The sequence below is a fragment of the Etheostoma cragini genome, chromosome 23 (assembly GCF_013103735.1).
Source record: "Etheostoma cragini isolate CJK2018 chromosome 23, CSU_Ecrag_1.0, whole genome shotgun sequence".
Lineage (NCBI taxonomy): Eukaryota > Metazoa > Chordata > Actinopteri > Perciformes > Percidae > Etheostoma > Etheostoma cragini.
The window spans coordinates 9238805-9265023 of NC_048429.1; the positions used below are offsets into that span (position 1 = coordinate 9238805).

The following is a 26219-nucleotide window of genomic DNA, read 5'->3' on the forward strand; positions in this document are numbered from 1 at the left end:
CATCCAGTTTGATGTTCAGTTGGACCATCATTTATTTTTTCAACAGGACAATGACCCCCGAACACACCTCCAGGCTGTGTAAGGGCTATTTGACCAAGAAGGAGAGTGAGGGAGTGCTGCGCCTCCACAGTTACCGGATCTGAACCCAATCGAGGTGGTTTGGGAAGAGCTGGACCTCATAGTGAAGGCAAAAGGGCCAACAAGGGCCTAGCATCTCTGGGAACTCCTTCAAGACTGTTGGAAACCATTTCAGGTGACTACCTCTTGAAGCTCATCAAGAGAATGCCAAGAGTGTGCAAAGCAGTGATCAGAGCAAGGGTGGCTATTCTGAAGAAACTAGAACATAAGATATATATATATATATATATATATAATATTTTCAGATATTTCAAACTGTTTTGTTAAGTCTATAATTCCACGTGTTCATTCATAGTTTTGATGCCTTCAGTGATAATCTACAATCTAAATAGTCATGAAAATAACGAACGCATTGATTATTAAAGTAAATAGTCAACCGCATTGGAGTAATATTGGCTAATTTAATGGTATCAAACAGAATGTTTGAATCGGAGCCTTATTATCTGTGTGATATGTGTGCAAAAAACAGCGTGTGAGGTTGAGAGTGTGTGCAGGGTGGGCCGAGTGGTGAGGTGGGTGATGTGGCACTGCTCAGCCTTGTGTGTGTGTGTTTTTGGGTGCAACCCCTTCCCTCAACAGATTCCAGCCAGCCTGTCTCTGTCTTTACCAATGTCACACACACAAACACAAACACACACACACACACGCAGGCAGGCAGCCAGACGTTGGCGGTTGGATGCTCCGTCAGATTTAGACACGTAATTACTGTCCTAACTTTTGAGGGCTGCATATGTGTGTTTGTCTGTCTATTTAAGTAGCCTATGCTACGTGTGTGTGTGTGTGTTTCACATGGAGTGTGTTTACGTCAATGACACTGGTATAGAGCTTCCCCGCTTGCATATTGACACATTTTTGTAAATGGACAAGAGAACCTTTGATTGGATTGGATTGAACCTGACATAGAATCCAGAATAAAAAGTGCTTTGAGGCACTTCCAGTCACTGTAGAGTAACGTACTATCAACTGGCGCCCTCAAGTGGTACCATTTGCATGTTGCTGTGCAAAAGTCACAAATAGAAGATGATTTAATGAAGAAAAGATGAGGGCACTGAAGGAAAAACTAGTTGGTTCAGTAAGCTCCAACATTACAAATACACTTATGTACCATATAATTATACCAAACGCTCCTCAGCCTCCATTCTGAAGTTGGACTAACATCCACGGCGGGGCAGACATGGCTTTGAGGAACTGCCTTGTTATCTGCAACTGAGATCTGTTTAGAAGAGCTGTTTGATCGCATTTCAACCTGAAACACTTTACCAGAGGGACACAAAAATCAACTTGTACCCTCATGTCTCATGCTCTTTGAATAGACAAAAAACTTAGTAGTAGACTACTGAAATTGAATAGCTTATGCTCGTGCGTTTAAACAACATTTAAAGATCAGAATTCTGCTTTGACTGTGTCACTTCCTGCGTTTTGCGTAGTAAACATGTATTACCTGAATAAATATGCATACCTTACCATCTGAGATACATAATCAACATATTCTTTTTTCTATTTTTATGTATTAATCTTTGTAATTTACTTTTTGAAGTGCTCTGCTGTTTAATTCTAGAGTAACTCAGCAACAATCAACTGATTCTGCAAATGGCAAAACAAATAGATGGAGAGGTTGAGGTGGAGGTTTAACAAAATGGTGGACGCTGACACAGGAAGCTACTGTTCGTTTTCAGTTTCCTATGACAACAGTCATAGTTTCTTCTAACAGTGACTTCAATTGTTTTGTAACCTTGACCACTTAGGGGTTTCTCTTAATCATAAAGATGATGGTTTTCTAACTTTAACCAAGAAGCTATCATAACCCAAACCATGATCTTTGCAGATCTTTTCTGTGTGTGTGTGTGTGTGTGTGTCTCTTTAAAAAGTAGAGGTGAGAATGATTCACCTTTTGCTGATTTTAATCAGTTAGTTAATTTCAGTTCAAAGATTCGTATCACACCAATGTAGTTTGTTCACTTTTTTAGGGGTTAAACATAAGCCCCACAATGTATTTTGTATTTCAAAAATCTTTTTTTTCCAGCATAGTGTTTTGTCTTTGGCCTCTGGGTATTCAGATCCACTTCACTGGTGTTCCTGTTTTCATCTTTATGTTGTCTGCTTTGTCAAAGCTTGGATATTGGGTAAGTATTAAGACATGATGGTTAATTAGACAGAAATAACATGCGTGTTCAAATAGGAACCAACTAACACCAAGCAACATGTTTTCCTTGTTTACTTAAGTAATTCACGATATATGTGTGTATGTTTGGAAGAACAGTACCATTGGAGAGGAAATGGTTCCAGTGCTGTTCATCACAAAGGACAATAACAACCAAACAGAGGAAAACAGTAAAGACAGGGAAGCAAAAGAAAGTGGCAGTGATGCCGGCGTAGTCTTAGACATAGAAGACGGTACAAGTGGAGGAGTGTGAGAAGGCTGCAGGAAGAGTTTGAACCGCCATGTGTGCAACGCCTGGTTCAAAGCATGTGTTCATGCTGGTACCCACTGGTGCTGTGTTGGCTGATGCCAACAACCCCACAGCCATGTCTCTGGGAATTGTGACACCATGTTTTGAGTCTTTGTAAAAAAAAACATTGGTTGACGTTAACAATGCACACTATTTGTGATCTAAAGTCTCTTATAACTTGCTAATTTACTCACACTATGTGTAAATTGCTTTGGGTGTGGCCGTATGGATGGAACGTTGGCCTTTCTGTTGCGAGAACAGATACTCTGAATTGTCATAGGGCCATCAGGTAAAAATTGGAATTTATCCAGTACTTTGGTTTATGACCAAACATGACCAAACACCTGCAAAAGTAATGACAAATGTGAAAATCTCAAATTAGGAGATGAGGAAAGGTCAGGGCATCACCAAAGTGATCCGGATTCATCCTCAGGGGACCACGAATGTCTGTTCAAAATAACAATGCATCTGTTAGTTGAAATATTTCAATCTACAAAAGTGACAGACAGACAGACCAACACATACTGCCATCCCTAATGAGACTCACCGCACAAACCAGAAGGCTCCCTTCTGTTCCAACTCAGCTCCGCCTCCATGTGCTAGACAAACTTGTAGGTATAAACCCATAAATGAAATGAAAAGCTTGTACCTTCCTGCTGTATTGTCTGAAACAGTGACCATCGTTACAGAATGGGAGTGTTTGTCATGTCTCAACAAAATAACACAATGTCAACTTTACGGTCTTTTAATGGTAAACCACGGCATGTCTAGAAGACGTTGCCTAGCAATCCTCTTCTGATTTCCCCATCATTGAAGAACTAATTTAATATAACCTAAAGTACGCAGAACAGAAAGCCCTGTCTGACTGCAGTTAATGTAATCAGCAGTAAATTGTCATTAGACTGTGTGGGTGAGGCGGATAGTATGGACTTCATCACTATGGGCTAGAAACACAATATAAGAGAAAACGTTTTAGTGCATACTTTTCTACACATTTAGTTTCTAAAGCTCAGACCCTTAAAGTGGCTATAATTGATACTTTTATAATAATATGTGTCAAACAATGTGAAACCGTTCGCTCACAGTGATAAATGTACAGAGAAATATCTCCTGGCTTTACAGAGCTTTCAAGTGAGTTTCAGATCATTGTTTAGCTGACCAGGCCAGAACGTTCCTATTTTTGGTTTGTTCCCCAAATGTTGTTTTTGGCCGCAGCTGCTTTCCCCAAAACAACTCTAAAAACCCACTGTACACTACCTGCTCAGCACCGAATGGCAGATGGACAAAGTTAGCAACTACCTGGTGTATACAATGGAGCATTAGGCAGCTAATGATCCCGATATTTCCCTCAAGAATTGGTAGAAGAGAAACACGGGTAAAAAAATAGTATATATTGGTTGAACATTCACCAATAATTAACTGTTTGCTATGTCAACTTTAAAAAAGGTCTGCAAGTGGACAAAACAAATCAGTTATTGCGGGTGTGAGTAAAACCACAATGTAAAACTAGGCAATTGCAATGTCCTTATTTCAAATGTTTTACTTAAGTAAAGGTAAATGGGTATCATCAGCAAAAGGTATTTAAAGCTTTAGTAAATAACCTTTTGATGTTAATGAGCGTTCATTACATTCAAACCATGGACCTCCACACAACTCTCTCTGTATTTTTCAGTTTGGCTATCTTCTGAAGATTGTGGCATCCGGTGAGGATAATGACCTTTTCTGAAAAGTCCGTGTTTTTTTAATCCTTCGAGTCCTCCATGGCTACTAGCAACTGTGTGGGGGAGGGGCGGGGGCGTGTGCACGATCCCGTAAGGCTTGTATCATGTGGATATGCCGGCGGTGTTGTCATTACTTTGAATTCCTCATGGAGGAGACAGAGACTACACACTGTAGCGTTAAAGTGAGAGTAGTAACATGTACTGTAACAAAACATATTCTTCAGGTTTTCCCGCTACAGGCTCACGTCTGTTATCAGTGGCTTACAGTAGCCAATAGCAGCAAAGGTAGATATTTGCTGTAAAACTGACATTACTGAGTGAATATGCAGACTTCATGAGTCTGCATTACATGTGCTACTGTTACACTACATTGTGATGTTCACATGTATCCCACAAATGTGGCTATGCATTTAGGAAAAAGTAGTTTTAAATGAATATTTAGATAATTAAAAAAAAATTGTTAGTTGAGATAGAGGTAATTTTATGCACTCCTGGGTTCTTTTTTCATTTGATGTTATCACCATTTTTGTTTTTAGAGGCTCATATGTATTGAATGTAGAAATTTAACCTGTAGTGAATCTAGTTATTACAGCTATAAATGTAGTGGAGTAAAAAGTATGTCCACAAGGTATATACAGTTATGTAATTGGCAGTTGAAATGTATCTTCCACAAACCCCTCGGTAGCAGTTTGGGAGGTGCCTCAATCAAGGGCACCTCGGCAGTTCCCAGGAGGCAAACTGGCGACTCTTTCACGCAAAAAAAAATAAAGACAAGAACCAATATTAAACATTTCAAGTTTCTTTTAATGAGTATGAAAAACCTCAACATGTTTGTGGAAAAAATGTGCTTCAATAAAGCTTGAAGTGTAACATATTTAGGGTAAATTGTAAAACTTTGTAATACATACAGTACGTAAACAATAATTTAAATAAATTAAATTCTGAACAAGATCAACTCATGTCATGTAAAAAATAAGGAGTATTTTCATGAATTCAACTTTTACCCCTTCAGATTTCAAAAATTGTAAACAAGTAAAAAGACAACAGATTTAAGAAGTGAGACCTGAAGTAAGACAAAAACCAAATGTACACTGTGGTTACAGTAATCGAGGCCTTGCGTGTATGTCTTTTTGTGTGTGCTTTGATTTACTCACTCTTTAGTTCAAGTACAAAATAATTGAATACTAGCAAAAAAATGTTTTCTAGACTCCCACCAGGTCAAGATCAGGGATTCATTGTTGTCCCTTGAGCCCTGAGCTTCCTGGTTTTAGTGTCATGGCTCTATTGTAAATAACACAAGGACATGCGCGTGCACACACACACGCACGCACACAACAACAGCCTGTGTGTTTGAAGAATGTAAAAGTATCTGAAGTATGTACAGAGGCAGACGTCATATGTAAAAGAACTTCCACCACAGCTGCTTGAGAGCCCTGGTTGTTTCCTGGCTGTTCCTCTGTCAATATGCAGCTGCTGTGTCCTCCTCGGGATTTGACTCTACGATGGACCGTTTCAGTTCTCTGGATCAGACAAAGTACATATTAGATATTAAATTGTGGTTGGGACTTGCAAGCTACTAACATTGAAAGGTTTCGATTGAAGCTTGTCTGCCATATTTTGTGGTGTCATCACCGTAAAAAAAAAAAAAATAGAAAAAAAAGAAAGGAAAAATCATTGGACTCAATCCTCAATTTGGTTATACAAATATAATTTATGGTGCCGTTAGACTGCTGCTGGACTGCCCCGTTAATGCAGGTGCGTACCTCCCTTTATGTGCAGCTAGCAGGAGAGGAAACAAATTGTTGTTGAAAGGCTAAATGCAAACTAATATGTATTAAAGCAGAATATTTAATTAGATAAAAAGAGGTTTTAAGAATTTTAGAAGTTCAATTTATCTTTTTTATATACATTTTGACTTTTGAATTTTATAACGCTTTGGAGTTATTGGACATGTCTGAACCCCACGAGTTGTTAACAATTCTACCAGTGGAATCAAATTCAACAAATAGTAATACTAATAATATTCGTATAGCCTAATAATATCTGCAACGGTGCAAAAATAGAGTTTAAACAGAAAGACTAGACATGCAATCAAATGTTTTAATTTAGAATTTTAAACGTTAACAATAAAAGTTTGAACTATTCGGTACAGCCCTACAAGCTACTGGGAATTTAAATGAGTTGGTTGGGTAATGGAGTTAGTGATCTTTGGATGACATTTTGCTTTCTTGATGAGAATTAGATGAAAAGATCAATTTCTCCAGTTTGAATACTTACTGTGCAGCTGGAGCCAGCCACCAGTTAGCTTAGCATAAAACAGAGGGGAAACAGCTAGCCCACCTACCAGCACCTCTACACTTCACTAATTAACATGACATATCTCATTTGTTTAATCTATAAAAAAAAACTCCAGATAACACATGTTAATGTGGTTGCTCCAAAACAGAAAATATAACATACTGTATCTGACATTAAAAAAGAAAAAAAAAAAAAAAACATGAACCTCCTCAGAGTAGCTAAGAGATGAATTTTACAGGAATTAGACAGGAGGTAATCGATGTATCTCCAAGTTATTTACATGACAAAACATGAGACTGAGAATAACAATGAACTAAATCTGTCATAGCTCACTGGTTACCACAAGCACGACCCAGTTGATAAAGCCACTGCATGACACTAACATGATGGACAACAGTGAAGCAACTCTTACCTATGCCATCGGCTGTATCCTCGGCCAGGGGGTCGGAGTTTGTTACATACTTGTTGCCAAATATCTGCACCAACTGGTCAAAGAACTTGCATTCATGTTTCTCTCCTCTGGAAACAGAATATCAGAGCTCGTTATAAAGTGAAAAGTTGTGCCTCAAATGAATGTGTACAACCGCGCATGGGGACGTTTTGCAGTTTGAAACATGCTGAGAGGATAAAACCGCAACTCGATGTTTAGACCTGCAACCCCCCCAAAGTGATCTGGACTTACTTTCTGCCTTCCAAGAACTGTCGGAAATTGGCTCTCAGCCTCTTTATTCGGGTCTGACACTGTCCAGGAGTGCGCGTGTAGCCCTGGCTGGCCATGACCTCAGAGATCTGGACGAAGATGTGTTTGTTCTTGGTGCATCCCTTCAAGGTCTCCTGGATGGCCTCGCTCCCCCATATGTCCAGGAGGGCTTCGGTCTCCCCGTCGCTCCAGGCTAGCTTCGAGCTGTCAGCCACCCACTGGGTACCCGAGGCATCTAATAGAGTGAAAAGAAAATATTAAATCTGCACAATCTATAGCATCATTACGAATACTGAGAAAATCTATACAGTTAGTTGCATGGATCTACTGTAATAGTATTATCTGGCATATAGATTAGTAAAATCATTAGGGAGAATTAAAGATTTGCACACTTTTATTTATGGCATAAACTTTCCTTAAACTTATTTACAGGACACAGGATGAGAAGCACATGTAAAAAAAAAAAAAGAAGAATTCAATAAAAAAAATATAATAAAATATAAAAGAAAGCTGACTAAAACATAAAGAGGAATGGTGATTTTTACTGGATATTTCCCTCTAATTCTAGAAAAGTTATTGGAGACGGCTTCTACTATGAAGGAATTGGTTCTGTAGTAGAAGCTCTTATTTAGCATTTTTCTGGTATATGTATATGACACTGTATCTGTCATGTGTTTGAATTTAGTCCACAACCTAATTTATTTTGTCTTATGGTCTGGTATAATTGTACTTTTTATTATATAAACTAAATAAATGAAGCATGAGACCGCTGTCAGTGCTGCTGCAACATTATTACGTATTATAGTTAGACTGATCCAGTGGTTATGGCATCCAATGGTGTCACTTCATCTTTAGGAAGATATGCATTTTCTGTAAGTTTCACCTTTTGTTTGAGTGCAGTCATCCGTCTCATCCGTGACTGATGTGTCTGCGACTGAGCCGTCCACTTTCAGCTCCCTCCTGAAAATGTCATCCATCTCGCTGAAGAATTTATAATCCTCCCTGAATTTTAAACATGAAAAAACTTGAGTTAGCCTGTTATTCTCCTAAAAACGCTAATCCCATCCAAGTCCCAATTGTTTTCCATGACAATTAAAAAAGGCAGAGACAATTTTAACACCAAAAATGGTTCAAATAGTCAAGTCAAAACAAAAAACAAATAACCATTTGAGGATTTGTTTTAAATTGACAGAACCAACTGATGCTACAAAAAAAAAGCTGAGCGATAACTGATGAACTGTTCTCACTTTACTAAAACGGCCCGATAAAGAGCATGAAGACTTTTTGACATTTAACCAACCAAATTGCTTATTGAGGCTGGTAATTTACCACAATACCAATATAAATTATGAATGTGTTTGGAAGAAAAAGAATCAATGGTTTTGTCATGACTGACTTTTCGTGGAGGAATCCATGTTTAAGGCGCTTAATGCGGGTGTAGCACTGCTCGGACGTCCTCATGAATCCCTCATCATGCATCTTCTCAGAGATGTACTGGAACACGTGGCGGTTCTTCAGGCAGCCCCTCAGGGTGAGCTGGACGTCGTCTTCGCCCCAGATCTCGAGCAGCGTGCGGGTCTCCTGGTCCGACCAGGGCGTCTTCTTGCTCAGGTCGGCCAGGAGGTGGCTGGCTGAGGGCTGCTCGTCTGAGTGGAGGAACAACACGTTTATTATTGGGCTTTAAAGCTATAGTGCACCCTTGAGGAATTCTAAGTCGGCACATCCACATGATACAAGCCTTCCGTGATCACGCAGCACCCCCACCCCTCCTCTCCAAAGTTGCTAGTAGCTAAGGAGGACTGGAAAAAACATGGACCCTTTAGAAGAAATAATTATCTTGCTAACGTTGGCAGACTACACTATTTTCTAAACAAAGTCATGGTCTTCATTAGCTTTATATTGACCGATTTGGTATAGTATATATAGTTACCCACCAAAGCTTTAATTTTTTTTTTTATTATTTACTTTACTTTAATATCAGCACAATAACACTTTGTACATTTATCCGAGGGTGTGATGACACAAATTTATTTGCTCATATTTTAACCTACACATGTCAGAATCCTTGAGGTCCACAAGGGTTTGCGAGGCGGTGTCAGAAGCAGTACTCTCCACATCAGCATACACAGCGTCACCGAGCACCGGAGCCAGCAGGGTGAAGTATCGAAACACGGTGGGCCGTCCTCCCCTTCTGGAAAATGAAAATGAAATGCAAGATGGGACTGGAAACGGTGGCCTTAAAAAAAAGGTTTCAACTGCCATTTTTCTGAGGCCCGACAAAACTAATTTGTTGTACTAATATTTGAAACAACAACTCATTTTCAGGGTCATAATTGTATTTAGAGGTTATATATCAGAATAGGTTTACATGGTATACATACAACTATCTGGACTCTTCGGGCCTCTGCTCTAGCTTGGTTTGAGGGCGTGCAACACTAGCTGCTAGGCGGGCATTTTAACATGTGTTACGAAGTGTTGCAAAATGGGTTACACCTACAATAGAGCTGTTTAAACCAGTTTGTGAACAGTGTTTTCTGTGGGAGATGGTAACTCCCTTCAGGGTGGACTTAGTTTTTTCAGTTTTTAAACCTATTACATGCACACAAAAAAAGATATAACACAAAAAAGGAAAGGGGAAAAGCATAATAAGAGCCCTTTAAAAACAATCAGTCAGACATCGTATTTACCTCCGGTTGTTGCAGTAACGCCTGTAACTCTTCTTCAACCTTTTGATCCGGGAGTGGCATTGCTCCGCCGTCCTCAGGTATCCTATGGCAGCCATTTTTTCCGATATGTCAGCGAATATGTGCCCGTTGCGGACACAGGTTTTCAGGCTGTCCTGCACGTCGTCTGCAGCCCACACCTCGACGAGAGTGACCGTTTCCTGCTCCGTCCATGCTGCGTTCACACCATCTGCACCTATTCCAGGTGGACGCGGCAGTTAGAAAGACTGACTGGATGTAGTGGGACCACAGTACTGCTGTGTGAATGAATGAGCGCGACTGTACCTGGATCCTGGTCGGCTTGCTCTTCTCTTTCGTCATACTCATCGATAGACACTGCCTCCTGGCCAAGTATTTGTTCCAGCTGGTCGTAAAATCTATAATCTACTCTTCTTCCACATCTACAAAGGCGTGAAGAGACGTACATTCAAACCATTAGAGTCATACTGGATTATATGTGCAAACGGATAAAGAGGCGAACTGAGAAAGATTGTTCTCACTTCTTCCTGTCGTAACACTGTCGGAAGTTGTTCCTCAGTGCCTTGACTTTCCAGCGGCACTGCTCCGAGGTCTTGGAGTAGCCGAGATTTTGCATTCTCTCCGAAATGTCGGCGTAAACGTGTCCGTTGTGGACGAAACCCCTCAGTGTCCTCTGAACGTCTTGGTCGCCCCAGATCTCGATAAGCGCCAAGGTCTCCTCATCGGACCACGAGCTAGGTGCCGCTTTTTCTGTTGACATGCTGATTTCTCCATCTTACAGTGTAAACACAGCACATGTTGTCGGTACCAGTTAGGAATGCACAATTTTACAAGTGACTGTAGTTTCAGCCAAGCACTTTTTGTTTTGTCTTTGTAAAGAATAAAAATAAACTGTAGTTGTTGCTATGATGATTCTTGTTTCTTCTTGCTCTTGAAAAAATGAATCATTGTCAACTCAACAAGTACAGTTAGTGAGTTATTTTGAGTTATATATTACATGAAAATGTACTCTATGTAAAGTGAAGCCCAAGCACCCAAATAGTTCTAAGACACTAGAACAACCTCATAAGATTGTGAATGAAACGCTAAAATCTTGCTGAAGTATGTACACAGTACACATCTTCAGTCGGAAATACTTAGTTTTTAGTTGTTCTTTTTTATTTACACAACATTTGAAACACTATATATATGTCCATAATATTGGTGTAAAACTGTATGAGCGTACCCCCGATCAGTCAAAAAGTGTAATCTTGAGTAATGTAACTGTCCACAGCACTGAGTTGATAAGAGAATTTTCGTTACCTGTCTCAGTCACTGATTCACTATTGGAGTCTTCTGATATTTCAATGGAGTCCGTTACCACTGTGGAAGATGTTGACGGCTGCTTGTCCAGGATTTGTTCCAGCAGATCATAGAATTTAAAGTCGACTTGGTCAGTCCCGGATGAGCTACAGACGGTGAACGGAACTGTGTTAACACACACACACATCCTGCCAGCGGTACAGTATACAAAAGGAATATTCATGTGCAGCACTTACGTCATGTTTTCCTGACACTGCCGATAGTTGGCTTTCAGCCGCTTGATCCGGGTGTGGCACTGCTCTGCGCTGCGGGAGTAGCCGTTGGCGCCCAGTTTCTCTGATATTTCGGTGAAAATGTGACCGTTGTGTGGGTAGCGTCTCATGCTCTGCTGAACCTAAATGCAAGGGGAATGTTTTAGTAAAAGTGGCATTAAAAAATTACATTTATAAATCCATTTAACAATCAGACTGATGTGGTTTAAAAAACAACAACATGTTATTATCTTTTTCGCCTTGGACTTTGAAGCTATGACTGGAGGTCCTCTGTTAGTAGAGACACTCAGACGTTTACTTTGCATTTGAACAAAAGAAAAAGCATCTTACATGATCTAAGGTTAAGGTTAGACCTCTTTGTTGCTGCTCCATATCTAGGACTTATTTTCATAAATTCAAATAATGAAGGGATAGATGAAGTGAAGTGACATAGCAGTTCAGCCTGATTATCCAGAAAGTTAAAGGTATAAACTATGTTCATTATGATATTGTCCTCTACCTGTGGGTCTCCCCAGATCTCCAGAAGGATGATGGTCTCTTTGTCTGACCAGGGGACTTTCCTCCTGTCTTCCTGAACACCAACATCAGACTCTGAAGAAACACAAACAGAAAAGAAAACACTTTATTTAATAAATTAATTCCGTCAATTCTGCCATCATCTATTTATTGGTCACTTAAGTACTACCGTTGTTGACATTACATTTGATCTTATCATAATGATGAATGGAAACTAATGGGCTAACCCTAACCCTTTGAATCTGGAGAAAGTTTTGAACAACACAGGAGAATAAGGTTTTCTTTTACATAATTTAAGACAATTTGCACCATAAGGATCCCCATTTAGAATGTGTTCAATGATGAAACAAACAGCCTAGCATGATTTGTGTTGAACCCAAAGTTACACCCTTGCTCCCCACACCTGTTAATTTCAGTAGAGAACATTAGAGTTTACCGAGAGCCTGATGTGAGACGGACGGGTCATTGTCTTCATGCTCCCCTGGGATTTCATCCAGCTGTGGCGCTGAAAGGAAGTCCTTCAGTAAAATGCTTCCCAGTTCGTGGTAAAACTTGCACTCAACTTGCTCCTGTCCCTTCAGGCTACATCGAGGGATAAGAAGAGAGCAGATATGCACAATCAACAAAAAAATCACAATTTTTACTTTTTCCCCCCTCTTTCTTGCTGCGAGTATGCATACTTGTTTTGGTAGCATTGCCTGAAATTTGATTTCAGCCTTTTCAGCCTTGTTTGGCACTGCTCTGGTGTTCGGGAGAAGCCCTGGGCGGCCATCTTGTTGGATATGATGGAGAAAATGTGTCCGGTTCTATGCATTCCTCTCAGTTCCTGTTGCATCTCGTCTTCACCCCACAAGTAGATGAGGGCCAACGTCTCGAGGTCGGTCCATGGAACACTTCTAGTGCCTTCCAAACAAACATAAAATCACATTGTTTTAAGTGTGATAATTTTATTGGAATTTGTCATTTTAGCAGAACAGTATATTATAGCGTTTATTTTTCAGAGGAAGCGGATATGGATATGAAGACAAAATAACAGAAACATCTATGACGCCTGCTTTGATTTAAAAATGTCAATCAAATAACCTAAACTAGAGCTGCAGCAAACAGTCAATTCATCGACAGAAAGGATCGACAAAAAAAAAAAAATCATTCAGCAGAAATCTTAAGAGACTAAGTTATTTCACAATCCTAAGCAAACATGCAGAAAATGTTCTTGTTGCAGCTTCTTCAATGTGAAGATTTGACGCTTTTCTTTTGTCGTATTTGATAGTAAACTGATTCTATTTAAGGTTTGGACTGAACAAGCAATTATAAATACATGACTTTAGGCTGTGGGAAATAATAGCGGGTGGGATTCACTTTTTGCCGTTGCTGTACTAAACCGTATGGAAAGAAAAGTGACATTGTACCGATTTCTGGTCGGCTTGTATGGCTAAAAAACTGCAAGTCCTCCTCGCCGTCTGGGGACTCGTCGTCACCCATGACCTCTTCGGCATCATAGGTGACCTCCGGAAGATCTGAGGGAGCGGAGGAGCAGAGCACCCGGTTCAGCTGCTCGTAAAATTTATACTCCGGCCTGGAGTTCCCTCTGGTGTTAGAAAAGGGAGAAAGGCAACAAGCATTTTGCTTCAATTGCTTTTTCCCTTTTTGTTTCACAAATCACAGATATGACATCTAAGCAGGAAAAGTCGGACCAATTGAAAGGATTGGACCGAAAGACGAGCAGAGAGAGAGCACAACAGCTCATTTAACACCCACCTGTTTTTCTTGCGAAAGCATTTCTTCAGTCGTTTGATCCTGGTCTGGCACTGTTCCACAGTTCTCATGTAGCCTCTCTCTGCCATCTTCTGAGCGATCTGCGTGAATATGTGACGGTTTTTCAAGCAGCCCTTCAAAGCCCGCTGCACCGAGTCCTTCCCCCAGATGTCGAGCAGAGTGAGCGTCTCCTCGTCCGACCAGGGAACTTTTGGGTCCGTCACAACTGGGAAAGAACCTTCCTGAGTGTCTTAAATGAAACAAGGAAAGTTACGCTGAGGCTTAGACTCATATACCCACCCATCCACTGTACACAAGCTGTACAAACCTGTATATTCTCCCCATATTGAAATTAGAGGGGATTCAGCTGAATTCTTATCGTCCACTGGCGAATCTCTGTAGAGGTGGAAAACAATAAATGATCAGATTTAACAAAATTACTCCAATCCCATCAAAGTCTCTCACTTTGATTCCAAAAATTCTGACCATAATTCAGCCAAAAATGTCCAATGAAAAGAGATGAAAACAATAAGCTTTAAAAGAGATTAAAAGCTATGGTTTCATATTAGATCTTTTCAGAAGATTAAAACGACAAGAAGTACATAGGGGACTATACATGATCTGCATCAGATATTCAATTAGACCGAGTCTACTTTGGCACAGCAGCGCTCTGAGCTAAATGCTAACACCAGCACCCTAACATGCACACAATGACAATGCTAACATACTGATGTTAAAATGGTATAATGTTTACTTTGTTCATGACCACAGTTTAGCATGTTGGCTGGCTAACATATGCTAAATAGCTCTAAACACAAAGCACAGCTGAGGCTGATGGGAATGTTTTAGTTGTGCAGGTTTTGTTCAGAGACCAAATTATTGTCAATGTAACTGTGCCAAATCATTTTGTGCCAATCCATCCAATGGTTGTTGAGATATTTCAATCTAAGGTAGTGGACTAACAGAATGACATTGCCATGTTTAGAGCCATGCTCCCAATGTGGATGAAAAGCAAATGGAACCAAGAGTGATATAAAGTGAGTGAAATAAAACAAAAGTGATGCATGCCGAATAAACAAACAGGAAACCATACTGTCATGTCTTTGTGTTTAAAAACAACAACATTTTTGCTTATCGTACAGGTAAGCGGCCGCCTTCAAAGGCTGCTTTGTGGGAATGTCTACGCCTCCGCTCAGCTTCCTCTTCCTGAGGACCCGTCCTCCTCTCAAGCTTTGGCTGTTGTCATTGGCTGCTGAACTTGGGTCCGCAGTCTCAGACGTAGTGAGGTCTATGGTTTCATCACACGGTCGCGCACTAACTGAGTTTTGCACTTTCCTCTCCTGTGAAACGTTCCCGCCTCTAACCTGCGGCTGCCAGCTGCTCGAGTCTCTTGTCTCATTTGGTCTTTGTCTAACTGTCTCAGAGGTCCTCCTGCTCGCCCTCTCCAGGCTGCTTGTGCTGAAGGGAGTGTTGAGACGTGCTTCGTGCTCTAGAGGGTTTGAATCTTTGAGAGCAGGTGAGCTTGAGGTGGTGTTGTTGACAGGTTTGGTCCCAGGAGGCAGAGATAGGGAGGAGAGGATGCAGTCATCCATCGGTAATAATGAAGGATCTGCAATAAAGGAACACATATGGTTAATTAGACCACGGCTTGGTTCAAACATAAACCAACTGACAGGAAAAGTTGAATTTAGCAAAATGCAAAGACTACAAACAATATACAAACAATGATTGGTTGTCCTCAGTGCATCTTCATATTCTCTTTGAAACCTTTTAAAAGAAATGCTTTCTTAATTTTCTCTGCAGCATGATGAAACAACCTACAGTAAATAATCTTTGCTTAGGGAAACCCTTATATTTAAGAAGTATTGGAAATTAAGTATTAAGAAAAACCAATACATTAAAGGCTAAATCCTTAGCATTTTGTCCAATAAGGTCCGGGTATTTCCAAAATGTTACAGAAGACAAACAGAGTTTTGACAGAATGTTCTTTCAAACAGCAATTATATCGCTTTCTGTTTCAGAGATGACTGCTTTTTTTTTTTTACTTACTGTTACAATGTTACAGTATGTACAATTACAGAGCACAACCGATGGCCAACAGTACCTTTCTCTTCAAAATACCCAAGGTTTCTGTGGTGTTCAACTACAGCCTTCATGTCCTCTGGCGGGAAAAAGGATTGTAAACAGTCGTCGAGGAATGACGGAGCGTCTCCGAGCAAAGCTGCCAACTGAGAAAAGAGATCAGGTTACTAGGTTTAGTATTCCTGCATTCATTTATCACTATACTGCCAAATGACTCACAGCAAGTTCAAATAAGACATAAATTCAACTGATGGGGTCAATACATCACTTTGTGTTCCTATAAACTTGTGTTACTGCCAGGAAAAGGAGGAGTGCCACATTTCAACTTCTTGCAGCGCTGTGGACCCAAATAACAAATAGTGTGTTGGCCTAATGACCTTTTTTTTTACATTATAGTATGCAACTGCTACTAATCTGACTTTGTTATTTTGCTACTTTGTCACTGCTTGGTAGAGAAAAGAGAAAGAATGAAGCAGTCCACCGAGACTCTGTGTTGTTGCACCTGTACCCAGTTAACCCTCGTCTTTAGCTGTCTCTGGGTCAGTGGTGCAGACAGATGAGGCCCCTTACTGAGCCCGAGTGCCACGGTTAGCCAAAAAAGGGAACAAATGAGCGGCTTAGTTTGAAATAATGACAGGGCAATTATCCTGGTGATATACTTCTGTGTGTAGCATTTGGTTTATTCAGATGGGGGAATAAAAGGCAGAGGCAAAACAAGTGGTGCAGACCTCCCACAGGGCTGTACCGGGCCTGACAGCCTCCCTCAGCGGCTTCACATCAACACTGCAGAGGCCAGGTAACAAAATAGGGACATGAACCGGTTACATAAGCGTGATTGTCAGCAGCAGTGTGTCTATGGAAGGCCTTGATGTTGCCACTACTGAAAAAGGTCATTGTAATATGTAATTGGCTGATAGTGTATGCCGAGCTAGAGTTTAAAAGCAACATGGCACCTGTGTAAATTCTGGAGCTGGCAGCAGCTCCTTGAGTCTTGATACGAACTCCCACACCAGCATCTCAAGAGCAGCGTCATACTTTGATCCAAAATATACAGGGAAGATTTCCTGCAAATGCAAAACAGAGTTTCTGTTTATATGTTGTATTTATGGGAGCATTTAGAATATGTATTTAGTTTAGAAAACAATTAGTATTTAGGATCCACAACAGATTATTTTCATCGTATTATGAAATATTCCCACCCATCTACAAAGGAAAGTAAAACAATTAAGGAGTGAGTGCTGTCTCACCTGAAAAAAATATTTTCGTTCCGAGGGATCGTCCAGTAATGAATGCACCAACTCCACAAAGTTCACCTCAGATTCCTCCACCTGGTTTATGGTTAGCTGTTACAAACGCACACAAATTCGAGAAAACAACAGTGTACTCTTAAAATTAAGTCAGTCAGACTCAATTGATCATTCTTACGTGACCCAGTAAACTTCCACTTCACCAGATTTACTTACATGGTGATCCTTGGCTGTGCTGACAGGAGCTTTAATTCTGTCCAAATGTGGCTGAATGGTCTGCACGTCCACTGGGTGCTCACCTCGACACATCTCCAGAACCAGCTACACAGACACACACAAACGTTTTTTTCTCTGCTCTCTTTTCTGTGCTGTAACATTGTGTTTTACTTGTTCTTCGGTGTTTAACCTGTTGCTACTCTGCCAACATGATTTATTGTGGATGAAAAAAATACAGACATAACAAAGAGAATACCCACATTACGTATGGTCTACTCTTTTGCTACTGTTGTACAGATTTGAAATTTGTTCTTAAACTTCAGTTTTGTTACCATGAGACAAATATCTAAAAAAAAAAAGTACAAGCGTCACCTCAGTATAAATTAATAGTTATCATATTACTGACCCTGGCCCTGAGTCCCAGGATGAGCTGAGCCCTCTGACTATAGCTCATCAGCTCTGGGACCAGTTCTGTCACCATGGTAACAAACTCCTCCAGCATCCCGTAGTGGTCCACAAGTCCCTGCTGCACTACTTGCCACACTGCGGCTGATAAGAGCTGCAAGGGCGGCGCCAGGAGGCGAAGATAGTGGACTGGAAGATCATTACCTAAAGTGGAGGACGAGAAGAAAAGTGAAAACCAAAGATTTATCAACATTTCATGTCCACAGACAAGTGAAACCTTTCGATCTAGCCTGTTAGAGAGGGTTAGTGTGCATCAACAGGCAACAGTGAATTATTCAAATTACCCACAACCTGATAGAAAGCAAGAGCAGGAGTAAACAACCCAATACAGGTAACCCAAAATCCAGGTAACATGAAACACCTGCACACATCTCTATTGGTTACATTGTAGTTTTATGGTCCATATTCCTTATCATCAGGTCTTTTCACAATCAGTTGAGGAAACATGCCAGTGTGTAAGACAATATAGATGTCTATTCTTTGATTTTGCCACACCATCTATAGCTTATTTATAGAAAATTAGCCATATTGGATTTGAATATAACTTTTGAATCAGTGTAATGTAGTGCTTTATCAGGTAATGGATATAACAGACATGATTTTGGTTATTTTATGTATTACCAATTTCTCAAATATTTTATAGATAAAACTCCATCTGCTAAATAAGATTGTGTGATAAGATCAAAAGCCCCCAAAAAGCTGTTAAACTGAAATTTGATTACAATATTACAAAATAAAATTACACAAAATTGTATTTAGTTTGCCAACTTCTACTTGTGAAAGGGAAATACTTCAATGTGACACACTTAAACAAATGCAAGAAAATATTAATTAGGGGGGGTCTTCACGTAAAGGGTTATGTCATATGCACTAATAGATTTTCAGATTTTTGCTACGATTATTATGCTTCGGCAGAAGCAAAGTGTCATTAGAACTATCCCCTGTACAGCACATGTACAGTAGCTGTCAGAAAATGGTCATGCTGGACCAGTTTGTCTGGGAAAAGACAAGTGTTGTCTTTCTATCAAATAATCTGCCTTTTGTTGATTCGACAAGGAAACTTAATCCAAAGTCTACTTTAGAAACTGCAAAACAGCAGTGACAGTTTACACATACATTACACTTCAACAAGCAATGGGTCAACAACATCCACCTGACAGTTTACATGCTGGCCAAGTGCACGTTATGCATAAGTGAACTTGATTTATAGTGGCAAAATGCCAGCTGAAATAATGACCTGACAGTGCCACTCTCTGGAACGCTGCCAACAGCATCCATCAAACTCAAAACTAACTCTTATCTTGTTAAATGCTGTACAACTGAGCAGCCTGTTCCATTTCTGCTGTAGGAAGCTAGACTAAAAAAAGAACAATTCCAGTCAATACTAAAAGCAAACTATTCCAGCAGATCAATGAACCCCTGGTGGGGTGATGGATACAAGGCACCACTTGAGATGCTAGAGTAATAAGCTCAATGTGGATCAAATAGGTCCATAAAGAAACACTGCAGGGATATCATATTGAATATAAGCAGTTAATGTAAGGTCACATTCAACTCACTGATGACAACACAGATCAGTAATCATTATTAAACGTGATTTTTATTTCCATTACACGCACCTCGACTGCTTCCACTTTCAGCTCCCCGCTTTATTTCCATTTAGAAGCGGACAGAAAAAAAACGAGCAGATGTCCCCCTCGGGTTGTAGAGATCAGAAAAAAAATATTAGAAAGCCTAATGAATAAATTCGGCCAATTTCTGAGTCATAAAACATGAATCACCGATTGCCCACCAACAAAAACGCGAGCGCAATTTAGAAGGAACCATTGACAGGCCCTTGTTTTTAAATCTCGCTTTGGGAGGAGAGACAGAACAAAGGTTTCTGGTCTCATCCGCCTCAGTCCAGATCACGGCAAGCCCTCTTTCCGGGTTGGCTGACGAAGACCGGATCAACCAGGCAATATAGAATTTACAACACTAGATAGCGCAATTGGCTTTCCATTTTATATTAAAAGGTCACAAAAAGAAGCCTGAAAAAATGGTTACATTGTAGCCTACATATCGTGAGTAACCTTCCAAAGTTCTTAGTATGTGTGCTTGGCCGCGGTGGAGCTAGCGTTAAATCTGGCCGAAATGTAAAGCTAAGTCCAGTAGCACCTGAATGCAGCCTCAGCGGCCATTGTTACCGGTCGTGGTTTTAATGGGTCGTGGTCGCGGTGTACGAGAAACCTGCAAGAATCGTTCACTTTTTTCCCCATTCTTCTTTTTCTTCTTCCGGTTTTATGGCGGTTGGGAAGTAACTTTAATAATGTATTACCGCCACCAGCTGGACGGTTGGTACTTGAGTCTAACCTTTCCTAGTACGAAACATACAAATAAAAAACAAATACATTTTCATTAGCTAGTCCTGAATTCCTCAGGAAGCTAAATACGTACGAATTTAAAACCGGTTTCACCTGAGCTTCTTTGTAGAATGTCCTCTACTTTTAACCTTAACTGTTTTCCTTGCCTTTCTTTGTCAATTTCTTCCTGATATTTAGGACAGTTTTCAAAATAGTTTTGAGTAAAAGTTGACATATTCCAGTCTGATTGTCCATCAACACACAATTCCTTTCATTTTAAACTAAATAATTCATAATGTATACTTTTCTTACTTCAAAAAAATCCTATGAATTAGGCTTTTTTACCATAAATTCCAAAAAGTAAAAAATAAAGTTATTAGCTAAGTTAGTTTTACGTATATTGAAAACGTAAAAAAAGTGACAAACATTGAAAAAGCGTCAAGCGTTGAAAATGGGACAAAAACGTCAGAAAGAGTTAAAAACATTGATAAAAGTGTCAATAAAAGCGTTGAATTTCAATTTCGACGCGAAGACAACGCAAAGGTTGATGTTACTGTTACACACTCCGGTACAGTAGGTGGCGGCTTGCACCAACGTTGGTTTGTAGTCCACCATGAAAAAAAACAGAAGAAACAAAACAAAATGGATGCCAGTTTCGAAAAGGAGTTGTGCGAGGAGGTTCGCCGTTACTCACAGATATATGATTCGTCCTTAAAGGAGTACAGAGACAACCACATTACCTCAGACGCCTGGCGACAAATCGCTCAAACGCTTGGGAGAAATGAACTAGCCTGCCGTAATAAGTGGAAAGGTCTGCGAGACAGATATGTAAGGGCAAGGAAAAAGCTAAAAGATGGGGGATGCAACGCAGGTCTAAGTGCCTCTGCCTACATCATTTCCATGTTAGATTGGCTCTCTGGCTTCATCAATCATTGTCCCACAGAGGCGACGCGGAACGTTAAATGTAGCAGGCCAGGGCCAATGCAATGCGCGCCCCCGATAAAGGCGCGCAGCTCTCCATGGAACGCGGAAAGTATGAAGGGAAAGATCCAACAAAACATACTATGCACAAGTTGACAAGTAAATTGTCTACATATACACACGTCTTCTTAATAAAAGTAATGGATTACAGCTGTCCATCGTACTTCAATTATTACAATCTGAAATAACCATACATCTGCAGCCTGTAGATGTTCATTGTGTGAGGACAAACATGAATATGTTGCCGTTTTGAGAATAATTTGAGTCAAATCACCAAACATTTTCTGGTTCCAGTTTCTCAGATGTGAGAATTTGCTGCTTCTCTCATTGCAAACTAAACTTATATCTTTAAGTTTTTGACTGTTATGGGACAAAATAAACAGTTTTAAATTCCCAGAAAATTACAGTGGCCGTACTTCACTATTTTCTGACATCTATTGGCTTAAAGAATGTTTTGAAAATGAGCTTTAATCAATAATAAAGTAATTTATTGCTGCCCTAACATTCACTATACTTATTGTAATGGGTGTCCCTTATTTCAGTGCAGGGTGGTGTTCAATTTGTCGAGAGATGAGACATATTATTCAATTCAATTTTATTTATATAGCGCTAAATCACAACAGTTATCTCATTGCGCTTTTCATAAAAGAGCAGGTCTAGACTGTACTCTGTTATTTACAGAAACCCAACAATTCCCACCAAGAGAAAGCACTAGGCAACAGAGGCAAGGAAAAACTTCCTTTTAAGAGGCAGAAATCTTGAGCAGAACCATGGCTCAGGGTGGGCGGTCATCTACTTTGACCGGTTGTTCATGTTATTGTGCATATAGCTAGTATGATTTGAGACTGGGTAATAACTGATGTTTCTCTGTTTCTCTGCATGCATCTGTTAGATCCTCATCTTCCTCTGTCATCCGTGCGCCTCCTGGTTCCTCCACTGAGGTTGATGTCAGCCTGTATGTGGCAGGTGGCCCAGGAGCGGAATGTAGACCAGTATAACAAACTGGCGGAATTCATCATGTTGGTGACAGAGATGGTCCCAGAGCTTCTGAACTACAAACAGAAGACTCAGCTGATCCTGGGACTGAGAGCTCGGGTTAGTGAATGGAGGTATTATTGTGATTATTTGTGTGCATCTTTTAATTTCAAGCAGTCAAAGTGGAGTCAAGAAATTATATCCATTTTTATTTCTATGGGTGCTCCTCTCAAGGCCTAAGTAAATGCAGCCATTGTCTAGTTGTCAAAGTATTATTTTGAAAGCCAAGCGTGATGTTTTGATTTTGTGTTTTTCAGCTCATCCTTGAATTATTAAAGAGGATGGATGAGGTTGACTGTAAAGCTATCCAGGATCATCTTATCAGTTTCCAACAGACGACTACAAACCTCATGCATGAAGAGGTGGGTAATGGTGAGGACAGGATATTTTAGATGAAGACACAATGCATCTGCAAGATCAAGTGGGGCTCTGTGGAGAACCAACTTGCCATTAATGAGGTCCATGAAAGTATTTCTACTCAGCCCTGTCTGCATATTTGTCATAAAACTGAGGTATCATTCTCCCCACTTAAAATTGCAAGAACTGTTTAATTTAAATTAGCAGAATGTAAGAGACTTGCTTACATGACAAGGAGCTTTGGAACGGTTCTACAGTTGAAGTTCCTTGCTAAGACATTTATCCTGTGTTCAACCAAACATACTTAAACTATCAAAAGTTAATGTACTGGTTATTCAAAATGGGCCTTTTCCAAAGTCTTCTGTAAATAAATGTTTTTATTTGGCATAAAATCAAGATCATTTGTTTTTAGAGTATGATTGTAATTTATTTGAAAATGTGTTTACAGCACCTGTCAGTAGCTGTCTTGCTAGTTTTACAATCTTCCTGTGTGTTTGTTTACTCACACAAACACACAGTAAGATTGTAAAACTAGTGAGTGAGTACTCACACTGTATACACTATATGTTGTTATTCTTCACAAGAATGTAAGAAACTTCTTGTCAGAATATTTGCTATCCATTATCTTCAAGTCAGCAAAAGGCAAAACGAGATGGTAACGTTTGATTATTCTGCAGAGAGACACATTTAACAGAAAGTTATAACTGCAGTGCTTCGAAGTGCCGCAATTTGGTGCCTACTGCCTGCCTTTGTTGTTGTTTCGATGCACTAGTGTGAAGACACGCTGCAGCAGGGTTCTCTCCTCGTACCATGGCCGGTAAAATTAATAGTAACAGTCTATGCTTCAGACTGACACACACCACGAGAGACTTCACTTAGTGCAGGTTATCCTATTTGTTCTACTGCTCACGTATAAAAGGTTAATACAACATTGTATGGTCCATGTTGTAGAATAAAGCATCAGAAGCTCCGTCCAGTTGTCTGTTTACTCTTTGAAATAATCGACCACTTCTGAGCTCCGGCTAGCCATAGACAGCTAAAGAGCGGCTAACTGCTAACGTTAGCCAGCTCTATCCAGCTAGCTACACAAACATACTCCCCTTCTTTCCACTTGGTGGCGTATGCACCTCCAGTTGGTTTGCCAAGAGGAAGATAAAGAAGAAGACTTCAACTAAAACAACATGGGTGCTACTTTTGAAGAGAGATTGTGTGAAGAGGTTCGCCGTTATCCACATTTATATGATTGGTCTTTAACGGAGTACAACGACAGCCAAAGGTCGTTAAAGTCCTGGCGAGAAATCGCTCAAACGCTAGGGAAAAATGAAACCGTCTGCCGTCAAAAATGGAGAAGTCTGCGAGACAGATATGTAAAGGCCAAGAAAAAGCAGAAAGGCCGGAGTGGCAAAACCGGCCGGTGTGTCTACATTATCTCCATATTAGATTGGCTCTCTGGCTTCATCAAGCATCGTTCCACGGACGCGACGCGGACCCTTAAAAACTGTAGTATGGATGACACCGCGTGCACGACACGCGGACAAGTCCGCAGCTGTCCGTGGACCGCGGAAAGTATGTCCACTCAAATTCAAAGAAAAAAAAGACTATGCAACTGTTTCGGTTACAATTTAACTGTAATTGAATATATTTGAACGTAGAACATATTTGGCATTTACTTAGATTCATATCAAATCTGACTTACAAAAACATGTCGACGGAAGTCATGGAAAGTTTCATTATTTTAAAATGGCCATACGTAGTTAAGTAAATATTAACTATTTAATTAAAATGTAATTTCTATTTTTCAAATGTAATCTGGGATAATTAGGATTAGTATTTTCTAATCTGATTATGTAATTGTGATGACATGTATTCCGTTACTACCCAACCCTGACTGCAACATATATACAATTTACTGTAGTAACTGAAATGGATGTCCCTATTCTAGAGCAGGGAGTGGTTCAGTGTGTTAGACGATGTAATACAAGTAGTAATATTATTGTGCATAGAGTTCAGGATTTGAGACTGGGTAATAACTGATGTTTCTCTGTATGCATCTACTGTTAGATCCTCATCTTCCTCTGTCATCTGTGCGCCTCCTGGTTCCTCCACTGAGGTTGATGTCAGCCTGTATGTGGCAGGTGGCCCAGGAGCGGAATGTAGACCAGTATAACAAACTGGCGGAATTCATCATGTTGGTGACAGAGATGGTCCCAGAGCTTCTGAACTACAAACAGAAGACTCAGCTGATCCTGGGACTGAGAGCTCGGGTTAGTGAATGGAGGTATTATTGTGATGATTTGTGGGCATCTTTTACTGTTCTTTTAATATCAAACAGTCAAAGTGGAGTCAAGAAATGATATCCATTTTTATTTCTATAGGTGCTTCTCTCAAGGCCTAAGTAAATGCAGCCATTGTCTAGTTGTCAAAGTATTATTTTGAAAGCTAAGCGTGATGTTTTGATTTTGTGTTTTTCAGCTCATCCTTGAATTATTAAAGAGGATGGATGAGGTTGACTGTAAAGATATCCAGGATCATCTTATCAGTTTCCAACAGACGACTACAAACCTCATGCATGAAGAGGTGGGTAATGGTGAGGACAGGATATTTTACATGAAGACACAATGTCTCAGTAGCTTTAGATGTCAAACAGATCTTTCTGCTAGAGGACAGACATTCTTTAGATTTTGCTACTTACCCCAAAATAGTTATTCTTATTATCAGATGCAGACAATTATGAGTTAGTAAGTAGGAGCAACATTTAAATGTAAAACTGATAATGAATGCATGAAAATAAACTTTACCTGGGTTTTCTGACAGGACCTAGATGGAGAGGTGGAGACTTCAAAGTCCGCATTTGTGGAGCTGGTTCAAACTTTGCTTGAAGACCAATCTGGAAAAGAGAATTTTTTCAAAGTGAGTTTCACCCTAACATTTGTTTTAAAGGTCCCATGACATGGTGCTCTTTGGATGCTTTTATATACAGTAGACCTTAATACTGTATCTGAAGTCTCTTTCCTAAAAGTCAGCCTTGGTGCAGAATTACAGTCACTAGACCCAGTTCCACAATAAGCTTTCCTTAGGACGTCCCATTACTAAGTCTGTAGCTTTGGTGGTGGGGGCAACTGCCACTTTGCTTGTTTGAAAAAAAGGATGTCTCTCTCTCATGGGTGGGCCAAATTCTCTAGGCGGGCAAAGCAGAGAAAGCGGAGGTAACCTTGCTTCTTATGACCTCATAAGGAGCAAGATTAAAGATTGGCCCAGCTGAGCTTTCATTTTCTGAAAAGGCGGAGAATGATACCTAGGGCTCGTTTTACACCTATCGCCATTTCTAGCCATTTGGGGACCATGGGCAGGATGGGGGGGGGGGGGGGGGGGGGGGGGGGGGGGGGGGGGGGGGGGGGGGGGGGGGGGGGACGCATATTAATGTTAAAAAACCTCAAAGTGAAATTTTCATGCCATGGGACCTTTTGAGTTTTTCAATTGTTAAAGCCATTTATATATGCCTCCACCTCATGAGTTCATTATCTTCATAATTCATACATGATTTTTATATCTTTTTTTCCTGTCTAAGGAGGTCTTCCCAGTACAGTATGGAGCTTGTTTTGATACAACGCTGCAGATTCTGGTGTGGGAGTTCTTCCAC

At 40.2% G+C, this 26219-nt stretch overlaps 2 protein-coding genes across 7 annotated transcripts in view; one reads left to right on the top strand and one right to left on the bottom strand.

Moving 5' to 3' along the window:
• Positions 1-5095: 5095 nt before the first annotated feature.
• Positions 5096-25466, bottom strand: zgc:113263 (uncharacterized protein LOC503753 homolog). 2 transcript variants are annotated; one of them, XM_034863301.1, is made up of 24 exons: positions 25378-25466; positions 17806-18008; positions 17400-17504; positions 17184-17279; positions 16890-17000; positions 15959-16082; positions 14995-15463; positions 14183-14250; positions 13858-14104; positions 13509-13687; positions 12780-13002; positions 12536-12681; positions 12083-12174; positions 11548-11705; positions 11312-11457; positions 10531-10783; positions 10316-10431; positions 9995-10226; positions 9359-9498; positions 8704-8953; positions 8191-8309; positions 7290-7542; positions 7020-7126; positions 5096-5829 (listed from the first exon to the last, which is right to left on the bottom strand). In XM_034863301.1, exons 2-24 carry the CDS (start codon positions 17899-17901, stop codon positions 5822-5824), a joined length of 3738 nt encoding a protein of 1245 aa, XP_034719192.1. In that variant the 5' UTR covers positions 17902-18008; positions 25378-25466; the 3' UTR covers positions 5096-5821. The 2 variants fall into 2 exon arrangements, with proteins under 2 accessions (XP_034719192.1, XP_034719191.1); XM_034863300.1 differs by lacking the exon at positions 25378-25466 and adding an exon at positions 19484-20055.
• LOC117938609 (zinc finger protein 2-like) overlaps positions 20773-26219 on the top strand; it is a 14525-nt gene continuing 9078 nt past the window's right edge. For 2 of the 5 annotated variants that reach the window (XR_004655449.1, XR_004655448.1), the window contains exons 1-4: positions 20774-21239; positions 22080-22282; positions 22480-22584; positions 25394-25489. Coding sequence is in view for 3 of the 5 variants with exons in the window: in XM_034863303.1 (XP_034719194.1) it covers positions 20849-21239; positions 22080-22282; positions 22480-22584; positions 25394-25489 (795 nt within the window). In the remaining 2 variants the exon portion in view is untranslated. Of the gene's footprint in view, positions 21240-22079; positions 22283-22479; positions 22585-23710; positions 24146-24640; positions 24844-25051; positions 25157-25393; positions 25490-26219 lie in introns of those variants that run through there. The other 3 variants (XM_034863303.1, XM_034863305.1, XM_034863304.1) reach the window with 3 other exon arrangements.

What these genes read in the sequence shown, in the direction of transcription:
- zgc:113263 (XM_034863300.1), bottom strand. Translation starts at nt 19,523, where the DNA reads ATGGAAATAAAGCGGGGAGCTGAAAGTGGAAGCAGTCGAG. An exon ending in TGAAAGTGGAAGCAGTCGAG is followed by an intron (nt 18,009 to 19,483) that starts GTGCGTGTAATG and finishes CCTCCACTTTAG; the next exon opens with GTAATGATCTTCCAGTCCAC. An exon ending in TGCTTTCGCAAGAAAAACAG is followed by an intron (nt 13,688 to 13,857) that starts GTGGGTGTTAAA and finishes TTCTAACACCAG; the next exon opens with AGGGAACTCCAGGCCGGAGT.